This window comes from Zeugodacus cucurbitae, chromosome 6 (genome assembly GCF_028554725.1).
Source record: "Zeugodacus cucurbitae isolate PBARC_wt_2022May chromosome 6, idZeuCucr1.2, whole genome shotgun sequence".
NCBI lineage: Eukaryota > Metazoa > Arthropoda > Insecta > Diptera > Tephritidae > Zeugodacus > Zeugodacus cucurbitae.
In genome coordinates, this window is record NC_071671.1 from 26,968,005 (window position 1) to 26,981,586 (window position 13,582).

A 13,582-nucleotide genomic window follows, 5' to 3' on the forward strand; every position below is an offset into this window, starting at 1 on the left:
ATTTCCAGTCATAAAACATCTCATTTCCTATAGGAAATTTAAAAGCTTTTCAGTGTCTTGGGGCTCTTCGAATTTATACCAACGTTGCTTGCAGACGTTTAAGGAGACTTGTGACTTGATAGGAAGCCATAGGAAACCTTTATATAATAACAGAGACTCACAAGTGAGATAAATGGCAGGTCAACAGTTAACTTCAGGAAAATATAAACTGAAACATGACACAGTTGTCAGCCGTCATACGAAACTTTAGAAAATATAATGCATAATTGTCAGTTGTCAGCTGTCATTCGCTGATGAAAATATTACACTAAACGTGAATTGTTTGCGGAATGAAATTCGAAACATTATAAAAAGTTATTTAAATTTCACTTCGATGAAAGATAATATTTCTTATCCAACTTATACAACAGAATCATTGTCAGCTGTCAGTTGTCAACGGTGTATATTTGGGAAACACTATAAGTGTAAAAGTTTGTGAAAATTCAATAAAACAAATTAAATTTAATAACAAAATATTATTTATTTTCTTATGTAAAATTTATATTGGTCGAAAACACTCCAGCTTTGAAAGTGTTCGATGCAGTACCCCTCGGAGAAAGCAGTGGAAGAGGAAGGCCTCAACTTTGTTGGAAATACCGTGTGTATAGCGTCCTGGTTACAACTTGAGATTTGCAATTGGCGCCGAATTGCGATGAAAAGAGAAGCTGTCAACTGTCATTGGCCAACATAGTCTCATTTTTTTTGCAAATTACGAATTAATTGTATTAAAAAATTTTAAATTTAAATACAATTCAGATTTAAGAAAAACATATTTTTTTTAGAATTCGTAATATTAAATACCTTTTTGTGGTGTTCGGCAGCGACAGAATTGTAAGAAGGCTGTTGTTTTAGATGACTGCTGATTTTCGAATTATTAAAAAAAAATATTTTTTTTATTATACGTAGTTAGAATATTTAGTTGAAAGTTAAATCTTTATGGTTCTAAATTTTTATAAGTTTCTTTTTAATTGTTAGGTTATTTTGAATTTTTTTGTTTTAAATAATATTTTTACACTTCACTGGTGGGTTAGAATTTTGTTTCTTCTTTATGTTTATTTATGAATTTACAAATTTTAATTATGATTGTTGACCTTTTATTTAAATTGAAATAAATTTAGTGAAATTAAATTAATTAATTGAATTAAAATAAAAAATATATAAATAACAACATCGCAATTTATAATTAATTATTAAATTAAAAAAATTGTATATATTTTTTTCGAATTAGCTTTTTTTAAATTTTTTAGATATAAAAAATTGTTAAAAATGTATTAGACGAAATAAATATTATCAAAAAATTAATATTACAAAATTTATAACTAATAAATTAATTTTGAAGTATTATATTTTTATCCAATTAATTCTTTGAATTTTTATAGAATTTTTTTTTAGATAAAAATTAGTATTAATAAAATTAGAAAAGTATTAATAAAAAATACTAAAATTTTATAATTATAATTTCATTTTTATTTTTTGGTTATTTTTTCTCAGTTTTTTTCTCAAAATTCAACTTAAAACACTTCGGTTAACTTAAATCAAAGTTCGCACATAAATTTCCGTTTCAGCGTTTTGCTTTCAACAATAAAACTCTTCAATTTATTTATTCAATAGCTTCTAATGAAATATGCGAGAATTTCCAAACCGCCAACTTGATGACCTCAGAATTTAAATGCAAATACTTGCGCTTAGCGCTTAGCTAAATAAAACGCTGCACTAATTGTAATTGAATTTTGTACGCAAATATTTCATTAACATTTATTTTTGCACCTTTTGTTTATTTTCGCAATTTTCCACAGACACGCCGCAACGAATTCGCATAAAACACCGTATCAAAAACAAATATACAAAAAAGTAACGAACACATTCGAAGTGCAATTCACAGCTCACTTTTGCACCGAAAGTTCACACTCTTCATGCGTACACACACACACATACAAATAAATATACAAACATACGCGTACAAATGTGAGGCGGCTCAATCAACTCTGCGTTGTTGTTGTTGCTTATAATATTTTACTACTTCCAAAACACACACAAATATATTAAATATGGAATATTCAAATAAATTATTTTTTAGTGCCACGAAGCGGTCGCGCGCGCGTCACCTTTTCAGGTGAAGTCAAAACAACGGAATGACTGGAAAAAATCAGCTCGACACGGAATGAAATCGAAAAAATCGAAAAGCACAACGCGACGCGACGGCAGTGCGCAGCAAACACCGCAGCCCAGCGGAATAAGACAATAAGAAAATGTTCAGCGCGCAGCAACAACAGCAACCATGAGCGGCAACAGCAATAAAAACAAACAAACAAACAATAACACTAGTCACAGCAGCGACGCCGGCAGTGAAGTCGGGTCGGCAAATAGAAGTTACGTGTGCAAGCCAACGAGCAGTTGGTTGGCGCTTGACGGCACAGTTAGGCAGAGCAGCAAAGCAGCAGATAGCAATAATAATGCCGATAATGTTCATAATAGTAAGAGCAACAACAAGTGCTACAAGAACAATGAGGTGTGAAGTACTTAAAATCGTAGTGTTAATTGACAAGAGTGTTAAGGCAGTGACAAGCGCGTCACTGTGTGTCGAATAGAGTAAGCAAGAAAGGGACAAAAATTTAGCTGAGAGGACAAAAGTATCTACATTTTGGAATTCAGAGCTGGCTCGCCTGATTCAAAATATTTCGCAGTAATCGCTGCTGGGCAGAATACTGGATGGCCTTTTATGAATATTCCAAATTCTGACGAACCTGACGGTTGTTCATACGAGAGATTATCTCGGCACGAACAGAATCAGAGCGCCTGAAACTTGAAATGCATTCCCAGCAGGAGCGAGGAGGGATAGAATTGAGTACTATCTGAATAATCTCGAGTCCGATTAACAGTCTAGGAGCTTTATCTGATGGTTCCTGCAGAGGTCATCTCTGAATGTATCCAAACTGAATAATTTTGAAAGTTTAAAATGCATTTAGTTATGGAGATTGGAGTACTTTGTGAAAAACAAAACTATAATATGACTATTCTTCATATCTACAAAAGAGGAATCCAAGATTTCCAACATAGGACGATCGAATCGAAGTAAAGACTCTGAGAAAGAGACAGATTTGTCAGCACTTTTTGAAGGGAACAAATAATATGGAAAAATTACGGTAGATGTTTCTCACACCAACGGTCTCGAACAGTTTCTCTGATACTGTGGTCTTTGTTCAGAATAGTCATAAGGAGCTCAGTTTTAAAGCAGTGTATTTCAGCAACTTATCGCCTAGAAACGAAGTAACATAGGATTGGACGCCCTCCAGACAATCGATTCTATTTCTTTCTTGAGATTTTTAGATTATTTTTTGTCTTCACGAAACACTGTGCGAGCGAATGAAGGGCGTAGTATCACGGTAATGGCTCATATTAAGATGAGTTGTTTGTTGCGATTGGAGCCAATTGTCTTCCTTGTATATATTGCCTTCTTATATCCAAGGGCAACTATCTGAAGTTAGGTATTATAGATCCGAACGAAATATGTCCTTTATCGCTATATAACGGCATTTTTTAAATATCTTACGTAATTGTAGGTCCTAATTTTTTAAACCGTTTTTATAAAGAATTTTGAGAAAACGAGTTCTAGTCCGTCTAGTCAAGTCCTTTTACTCCAACATATCATACCAATTGACGTAAATGTCTACATATTAAATATATGGTTACAACTGATAACTGATGCGGTCGATTTCGGCTCTTTCCTTTGGATAAACACTCATATATAAAGACAATCACTCATTTGCACCATATGGCATCCAGATTGCAGCAGTGCATCAGTCAACACCACCCTCAACTAAATTTATATTAGAAGCAGAGGCCACCACGCGCCCAGAAGAAGAAAGACAACGCCACTGCGCCCACCAATGCCCAACTGAGACGTCATTGCGTTGCTCAAAAGCCAGCTGCAGCCGCGCTGTCGACCGTTAATTTGGCTTCAATCGCATGGCGACCGCTTTCGGCAGCGTCGTAAAATACGCTGGTGTCTATTTCATAAGTATTTTTTGTAGTTTGTTTGGGAGAGCCACTAAAGCCAACAACATAACAACAAAGCGCTCGCTCAACATAACGCAATGCCGCTGAGCTGAAAAACAGCTGTTTTTTGTTATTCACTGTTTGTTTCCCATATGCCACACATTCCGCCGTTCCGTTCAATCTGCGGCCGCTTTCCGCTTTGTTGTTTTTGTTGCTGTTTTGCATGCTAATTTTTGTTTGTTGATTTTACATTTATTATCGGTTGTCATGGTATAATTATGTTAATGGTCGTCGGCATAACAATAAGTGCGCATATGGCAACACTGGCTGACTCACTCAGCGACTTGCTCTCGGACAGCGCAGCAGAGCGCTTGTTAAGGCCTACATGGTTGCCTGCCCGCCGCCTAGGCGGAAACTACACAAGTGCAATTTCATGGCTGAAATTATCAAATGCTGATCCATGCGCTGACCAACGGATATGCTTTAAGTTTGCTTTACGATTTTATTATTGCCTCAAATTATTTGAGGCAAATTTGTGAATTTTAATATTTTACTTTTCATATTTACATAATTAAGGTGTTTACTTGTAATCAATTAGGGGCCAAGGTTTGAGATTTGATGTGGTGTCAAGTGTTGTTTCACATTTAGGCGGAAATCTAAATTTGTGAAATTATGTTAGGTTAAGTTGAAAGGGTGTTTCAATGTTATATCACTAAACGAGGAAATAAAGTAATCCAAATCACCGAGTTCTTCGAATTGAGCTCTTCATCTGGTCTGCTTCAGCGGCTCATAAAAGATTTTAAGCTCGAACTTTTGAAGGTCGTACCCAATAAGTTGGATCTAAGCTTACCACCATTCATACATCAAAAATTAATTTATGAGTTCCACCTTTTTGACTTTCTGTAGAACGATCTTTAACGAAATAGCTTTCGGAGTGAACGGAGTCTAAAACGAAATCTTACAAACTTCTTGGATTTCAGAGAAGAACTTCGGCTTCAATAAAGAAGCGTTCGAAATAGCTTTGGTAGTGAGCGGAGTCTGAAACTGAATGAAACTGGACGAATTTCTTGGCTTTCAGAGAAGAACTTCCGCTCTAATGGAGACACGTTCGAAATAACTTTGGGAGTGAGAAGAGTCTGGAACTCAATGGAACTAGTCGAACCTTGAGGAATATTGATAAAAACCGTTTAGGAACGGAATAAAACAAGAATTTTTGGTGAGTATCCGAAGTTCGCATAAAACCTCGAGCAGATTTTGATATTTTTTTTGTATGAGGCAAATATAATGAGGACTTCGAATAGGGTACAGAGCATTGGTATCTTCGGTCTATTAAGCGCGAGGAATCATTTGATCTGCTTATTGATGTTCTCCTAAAGTATAGAAGAGTTTTAAACATAATATGAGCATTCGGATTTACTGGACTACGATCAGATTCTACCACCTTTCAGACCACCAACTCGGTCTCAGAAATTTGCGCTTTATTTTAAAACTAGTTCGAGATGAGGAAGAAGAATCCTCTAAATTATGTAAAATCATCGAAAATATATACCTTTAGGTACTTTCCATGAAGGGCTCACTTAAATAACTAGAGTACCTCAGTACCAATGTGATTACATTTTCCACAATTTCTATGCATTTCTAATGAAGTTGGAATTATTTTTTTCAGTCAGCCAGTGACGCTGTCGGAAAAAGTGAATGCATAATTATAACCAGACAATATGCAATGATAAAACAATAAAAAATAATAACAATAAATAAACAGTGATGCTGACGGATAATGGATGCGGCAAAAAGCTACATCTGTATGTATATAGGTTGTGCTGCATCAAATGCTAGACAATGCTGCAAAATGTGAAAAACAACAAAGCAGCAATGAGTCAAAACAAAAAATAATAGACAACAACAAAAGTGAGGCACGCGCATCGAACCATAAAGAGAGTAGCATAATTGTACGAGTGCAATGGGGGACCTCATGAGCTGAACTTTGTATAATTGCATTTCTACAACTCCACCATATGCGTGTATTTGTTTATGCATTTGTATATTGTTTGTCTGTTTGTTTATAAGCTCAAAGGCTGGAAAGTGATACATCACGTGTAAGTAAATTTTCTTTTGCGGCACAGTGGTGTCAAGTTTTGGAATATGTGGAGCGGTATTGAAAATTGAGAACTCTGGAGGTTTAACTTAAGTTCGAATACCAGAAAGTTTTCTAAGTTCGACAGGTCATCTCTTTTGTCAAATGAAGATTCAGAGCTCTTTGTGTGACTGGACGATGTTTCATTGAAATGGAAAACGAGAGCTTCCCGGCTTTATCGTCCTACTGAAAATGAGCTTTGGTTCTTACGCAGAGGGTAAGCTCTATTTGGAAGACCTCGGAACGGAGATATCGCAGCACGTTAGTTTGAGGTTCTATTGAGGTACTCTATATATGATCTATGTTGTGATCTTTACTGTGTGAATAGCTCCTGAATTTTCATATATGGTAATCCCATCTCAAGTCGGGTTTCAAAGTGAAACTGGCAATTCCGACCGATAACACCCTTTTTAAACCATCTGCGGAGATAACAATCCAAAAATAATGGATTTTGTATCTAATGTCTTTATTGTTTCGATAGTTTGTAATACTCCTGTCTTAAGACAGATAAACATTTTTTTTTTTTTTAACTGACACTTCCTCAGTCGGATATCAAAGATCTGAGTGAAATTAAACTAAGGTTCGGCTTCTCTGAAAATGCGTCCGACCGTCCATCGCCAACATCTTCATCTAAAGCTCCTGTTATAGAATTATTCCATCCCATTCAATTTGATTTCCGCTAAGTGCTGAAGAATAGGCTGACATTTTCATTGTGCAAGACTCTTAACGGTAGCGAGACAAGTTTGCGACCATTACATCAGATGAAGGAACTCGAAAATTTTAGATAATTTCTCTGTTTAAGATGGTCTTTAGCATGAAATCCGACTTAGTTTGTATAGGAAGTTTATATTTGAATTGAACTGGATTTCTCTTTTTAAAGTCATTGAAAGAGTCTCCTCCCCTTTTTCAATTGATCCTGTGATGGACGATTGTAACCATGGAAGTCTTATTTTTGGAAAACAACAACTCTATAATAGTTCTAAGTTCCTCGAGGCGCAAATCCGCATCCAAGAACTGCACTACTTCATTACTACAAGGTTTTTCATTAAGTGAGAGTTCATAGTAAATCTACAACCGAATCATTGACCTTTCTGGCATCTTCACCATCGACATTTATGTTCTTTATAACTTCCCTAACTCGAGTACGAGAATGTTGTTTTTGTTTGCAAAACTTCATTAGAATGTAACGCTTTTCTAACTAAACGAATTTCTAAAAGAAAATTAAGCCGAGCTAATGGTATTACGATACCGTATCAGTTTTCCATCAGCGTAGCATCAATAAGGGGTCAGGCATAGCAACAAATACCCTTACAAACATACACACTCATATAATATATAGGAATATACATCCGAACCGAGATGTGTGCAACGAGTGGACTACGGGTTTGGACGCTATGTTCGTACGCTGATTGCGTTATGTTGTGCGATGGTAGCAACAATGTTACATTAGCTTGTTGTTGTGGCACATAAAACGTGTGTCTGCTGTTGTTGTTGTAGGCAACGCATGGCCTTTGGAAATTTCAATTAAGTTTTAGCTTTTCCGCATTTTAAGACGACTGCAGCCGATTGGTGTAGTCTGCTAGAGGACAATGGAAAAAAGTAGGCAACAAAAACCATAAAAATAATGACAACAACAAAAAACACAAACTATTTGAATGTTGCAGCAACAATGTTTAATAGTTTTCCTCAGCAAATCAACTCGGAGTGTATTCATGTTTTTGTTGTTGTTGCAGCTACTCAAACCATCTTTACAGTTGCTACTGTTGCACTCACTAAATTTTTCTCATCACACACACAATTTTTCTGCTAATTTTGCTAACAAACTCATTTCATTTCCTCCACGTCTTCAATGCAACTGTTCGTTGCTGCGCTGCGCTGGGCTACTGCACTACACTTATAACGCTGCTTGCAAGCAAAAAAAAAACTGTTGTCACAGCAAAAAAATCCTTACTATTTAATAGCGCAGTGTTGACAGCTTTACAACGCTGACTACTGACAGCTGATGGCTGACAACCGGCGCGTACGCCACCCAACTCACGAAATAACGGTATTGTTGTGAGTTTTTGTAGCACTTTTCATGACACTGCGTCGTCGTGCTACGCTGCCGATGTGTCGCACGAGCGATCACAGCAAATTGAAAACGAAAAGAGCGTAGGTAAATAACAGTTCGCTGACGCAATGCGATTGCGGGCGGAGATGAGTTCGGGAAATGAGTATGGAAATGAGCTGTCGACGACGGTGGCTACGCTGTTGACAGACAAAGCGGTGAAATGCGCCGTTGGGCCCATGCAACGAAAGCAACAACTTCAGTTTAGCTACGGACATCGAATCTCTATTTTCAAAGTACCACCTTTGGTTTGATGCTTTACAAACTGCAATAGATGGCCGTTGGGCGCATATGTACCGAACTGCAAAGAAATCGCGGTTTTTCGATAGAAAAATGAGTTTTACGCACCGCAGTTGCCATTGACTCAATCAAGGTGACTATGAAACTCGAGATGGGTGAATTGAAGACGCTTAAAGCTTGGGACCGTACATCAATAATATAATTGAAGTGGAGGTTGGGCAGGAATAGCTGGTAGTCAGCTGTCCACCTAGCGACATCCGAATTGCGATGCTTACATGACGGCTTAGCTATGAACGAGTTGGAATTACAACCATTTTAAAGCCATGGGATAGAATTCAAAGAGATGTATTTAGAATACTATGAATGTGTCCATCTTCAGCTCGAATATTCAGCAAATATCGTACTGGTTATGAGCTCCGACAGATATCCGAAACTACAGAAAGTGTTGTACTGAAGTTCTGGAGACGCGTTAGTGTTTGTCGCGGAGCTTGGAGCTCGCCTATATTACACCTCAAAGAGAAGTCCAATATTTGACTTTTAATAGTTGGCTGAACGATCCTTTAAATCAGATGAGTTTAGTGCAAGACAACTCTTCAAAATCGACGAATCTAGCTCAGTCAGAAGAAGCGTTGACTTAATTGAAATATATCGATAGGTAACCAGAGATCTCGTTGGGAAAGTCTTGCTGAGAACTTACATGGCTCCGAGAGTTATTTCAATAAGGCTTGATATGTAGTGGTCACGGGTTCTTACCGGTCGAAAAAAAAAAACACATACTCAAAGGTCTGATTATGGATCCCACTGATCGGAGTCAATCATCGTATAGGATGTAAGACTGAGCATTATTTCCGAGCTTTTGATTGCCATTGTAAACAAGATACTGAATTGTCCGTTATTTTTTCGGTAAATAGAGTACGTCGTCTGTCCTTCCTTCTTCTCAAATCATTCGTCCTCACTTTTCTTTCTTTCCTGAACATATGTATATCTCCTCTTCTATACATACATATACTCCACCATCTATCTCTAATATCTTTATACTGTTCTACTTTTTCCTCCCCCGCTCAACCATTTGAGATTCCATTAAATATAATTAACGCATTCTCCGGCAACTATAATCAATATTTACTTTCATTTATTACGTCGTGAACTATTAAATCGATTCACAGCAACACGTACAGATTGTGATAAAAATCACATGAGACAACAATTTACTTTCTTTCTACACAAGCGTAGCAAAGGGAAAATTTTGAACCGCAGAATGTACAGAGCAAGTTTCTACCAGCATAAACGCAGAGGCTTTCACATGAATGACTGACTCGAGTGAACCTTAACTGCTTTGAATTTTGTCTTTGTTTCTGCATTTATTTTGCTACAATTTCATTTACGCAACGACTGGCAGAGTAAACAAACGAAAACCACACCCACCACAAAATGAACTCAAAGACAATTCCTCAAGGGTGATTTGTGCGACGCAGTTACGCTGTTTGTTGTTATTAGACTACAATATTTCTTTGAACGCTTTACTACGTTCGCCTGTCTGCTAAGGTTTATTGACTTTTCACTTGATAAGCCAACGATAGGCTGATGATATGCAATTATCTGGCTTTGCACAGAGGCGCTTCTGAACAACCCGTTACATATACCGGCACTGTTATCAGCTAAATGTATATGTGCATATATTTTTTCTGCTTCTGAGTGCGAAAATTCTTTACTTGCTCGGTGCAAACACAATTTTCTTCTTTCTCACCAGCTATTTGCTGATATTATAAATGTTATCTCATTTCACTTTTGCACTTTCTGTCGGTCTGTCTGTCGACTTGTCTACTTGTTGGCTTGGTATTTCACTTTTAGTGGCAGATAGCGGCAGTAGGATCAGGAAATCAGAAAGGGATGATTTTATGAATTGAAAAAAAAAAAATAAATAAAAAATGAAAAATATATCATCTAAATAATGTAAAATAGTTTATCATACAAAATATAGTTTTAGCCAGAAATAAAGAAAAAAAAATTGTCTGTAAATAATAATATATACCAAAACCTCCCACAAGTACATATAATTTCAAATTCCGCTTAAAAACTTTTGATTTTCCACCACATCAATTGCGTATTTCCTTATCCCACGTGTATTCATTGAAAATAGGAAATTATCAAATAAACATATTCATATACTGACTTGTTGCTGTTCTTTTGAAAAAACAGCATATATTTGATTTTAAATCTCCAGGCGCTTGTTTTCATAAGCTTTTGAACTGTTTTGGTAGTTCACATAAATAATGAAAAATAACTGACCATGTAGGTCTATGAGATATGTATACGGTGTCGTATACGTAACATAGTTATATGAAAGCTTAGGCTGAGGACATAGTGGGATAAGAGATACCTTAGCGTGGTAACATAGTGGAAGGAAAAACGTAAAATCGAATAAATCTGCGAGTTTGTGTATTTTTTTTTGGTAAAATAATTATAATTTGAGAAAAAGAAATCAATGAGCGACACAAGATCATCGAAGGCTTGTATTTTGTACTCTCTAAATGACGGAACCTTCAGAAGCTTAGGGAAATTTTTCAAAGAACTTGGAAACGAAAGAGCTCAAAGTCCCTTATGGATTGACTCAACTCACTAAACTTGTGCTAAAGGATCTGAATTCATTGAAAAAAAGTGAGGAAGCGATGTCGCAAACGAGACATGTTATCACTTCCTCACCAATACAGGCTTTTTGGGAAATTTTTCTTGTTCTAGAACTCTAATACCTACAATTTTATTGCATCGAGTCTTAAGTAGGTATTAGAAGATTCGAAAAAATGTAGTATGTATTAACTCAAAGGTGTCTATTTTATAGGCGATAGTAAAATTTTTTAATGGAATGATACTATGGCCTAAGCTATCTTCGCCAGTATCGGGTACTAAAAAAAGTTTGTAACTGATTATTTTCGAATCAAAATAACCGATTTCTATTTCTATTTTCATGCCAAATAAATAAATATATGGCTTACAAAATAAACATCCATTGAGGAGATTAGAACAATATTTATATGAGTAATTTTCGATCTCAAAATACACTATAAAATTTAGTCTTATAATTCTGTACACTAGTGGTTGAACTGTTCAAGACAATAAGGTTGCTAGACCCTACTTCGTGACTCTTTCTAGATAGTTTAATCGGTAATGGAGCTACAATACGATAATTCGTGATAGATGATTTAAGTTCTGAAATAAGAATAACTCCAAAAATAAGCTCCAGAACGCCCAAGCGTTCAAAAACAAAAGCCTAAGAGATCTTGAGCAACGTTTCAAATACGGTTAGGCCAATGGCTTTACAATACTTAGCATAAGAGACTCTGGGTCTGTGTCTGAACAAGCACATTCTTTCCATTACTCATATTTCTAAAGATCTATTTATATTCTAAGGAAGTTGGTTTCACACATTTCCTTAAACACTTTAAATTCTCCATTTAACACCACAATCACTTCTTCCTCTCGTCTTCCAACTGAATTAACGCCAATAAAATTGTCTATAACACTTATTAGGCTTCCTTTCAATCTTTATTACAAGCAATTGAAGCACATTACCAATGAGCGGCATTTTACAAGTGATCACTTTCCACTGCCTTTGACAAAGGCATTCGCACTTCGCACTCAAGCCCACAGGCGACACATTTACATACGAGACTATGATAGACTGCGATGGTTAACGGATTTGTCAATGACATTTGACAGCGACACGTATTGAACTGTTGATAAATGAAATCTACAGCTACATAGAAGGCAGTGAGGGAGACAAGAGGGTAGCTAACTGGGGGCAACTTTGTGACTTAAGATGCATAATGATAGATGGAAGAAGAGATAGAAAATGTCGGTAGCAAGCTAGAGTAAACGAAGAAGAGTAGGGATATTGAAGAAACGTATTTCAGAATAAAAAAAAATCTTTCTTCCTAAGCACTGAGCTATTTTCACGCATTTTGTTTAAAAATAGCACACGTTTACTACAATTACAGTTATATGGTTTACTTTCTTCACTCACCAGTATTTTGTGTTGTTCCATCACCTCCTCCACCAGCACCGCCGCCACCGCTGCTACTGCTCTCATTGATATTTGGCGTTGATAGTGGTGTGGATGTGAGTTGTTGTTGTTTAGCTGTTGACATTGTAGACATATGACAATCGGGTAACGACATTGGACCCGTTGCACTGCTACAGTTAGCGCCATCCACAATATCTAACGGTGGGGAATTCTCCCGTACACAAGACATTAGACTGGAAGACATGCTGTGGCGTCTGTAAGAGAGGAAAATGTATAAGTAAATTAATAGATATGTTGTTAGAATAAAAATATATCTGAAATATTTCCTGGATCAAATACGTCTATTACATTTCTGTTACTCGTTCCTAACCTCACTCTATATCATGAGATATTACTAATTAATCAATATTGGTACCAAGAGATCTCATTATGTAAGTCTTACTGAGAACTTCGCGAACTAATAAATGGCAAACTCACAGTTCTAGTTTGATCTCTAAACTAGTAGAACCGCAAAGTACCAGTTGGTCTAATTACTATTTGATGCTGCATTAGAAAACAGAAATATTAGACGATCTTGAACTCCGGAGGAAGGAATTCTTGATTGACTCTAGGCTTAAAGCGGTAGTGTTTATAGATAGTTGTAAGCCTTCGGGATCCTCATCTATTAAACGATTTGTGAAATAGTGAAATATTAGACAATCTTGAGCTCCGGAGAAAGGTATTCTTTACTGATTTGAGATTTGAAGAGGTGATGTTTATAGACTTGTAAATCTTCGGGAACTTCGAAAAATTTGTGGGAAACTCTAGGTTTTGAGAGAGATTGAAGCATGCATTTTACTGTTACGTTCTTGAAAATTGAAACTGGTGTCTTCTCTGAACTCGGAGCCTTAGAATTTGTCAATTTGAAGCCAACTCGGAATGAGAAATAGCTTATAACATGGGAAACTTGTATTTGGAATAGAAAATAGATGATCTTTTCAGATTATCCTAAGGTAAACTAACTTCACAATTATCATTTTCGAATCATTCTAAGGTTAAACTAACA

The 13,582-nt window shown here is 36.2% G+C and overlaps 1 protein-coding gene across 5 annotated transcripts in view; it reads right to left on the reverse strand.

The window, feature by feature from the left end:
- The window catches only part of LOC105219588 (probable serine/threonine-protein kinase DDB_G0267686), a 155,389-nt gene that overhangs the window by 65,349 nt on the left and 76,458 nt on the right, over positions 1 to 13,582 (reverse strand). For 4 of the 5 annotated variants that reach the window (XM_054234181.1, XM_054234184.1, XM_054234182.1 and 1 more), the window contains one exon: positions 12,538 to 12,791. In XM_054234181.1, coding sequence (XP_054090156.1) covers positions 12,538 to 12,781 — 244 coding nt within the window. In that variant the 5' untranslated portion in view covers positions 12,782 to 12,791. Of the gene's footprint in view, positions 1 to 840; positions 893 to 12,537; positions 12,792 to 13,582 lie in introns of those variants that run through there. The other variant, XM_011195837.3, reaches the window with a different exon arrangement.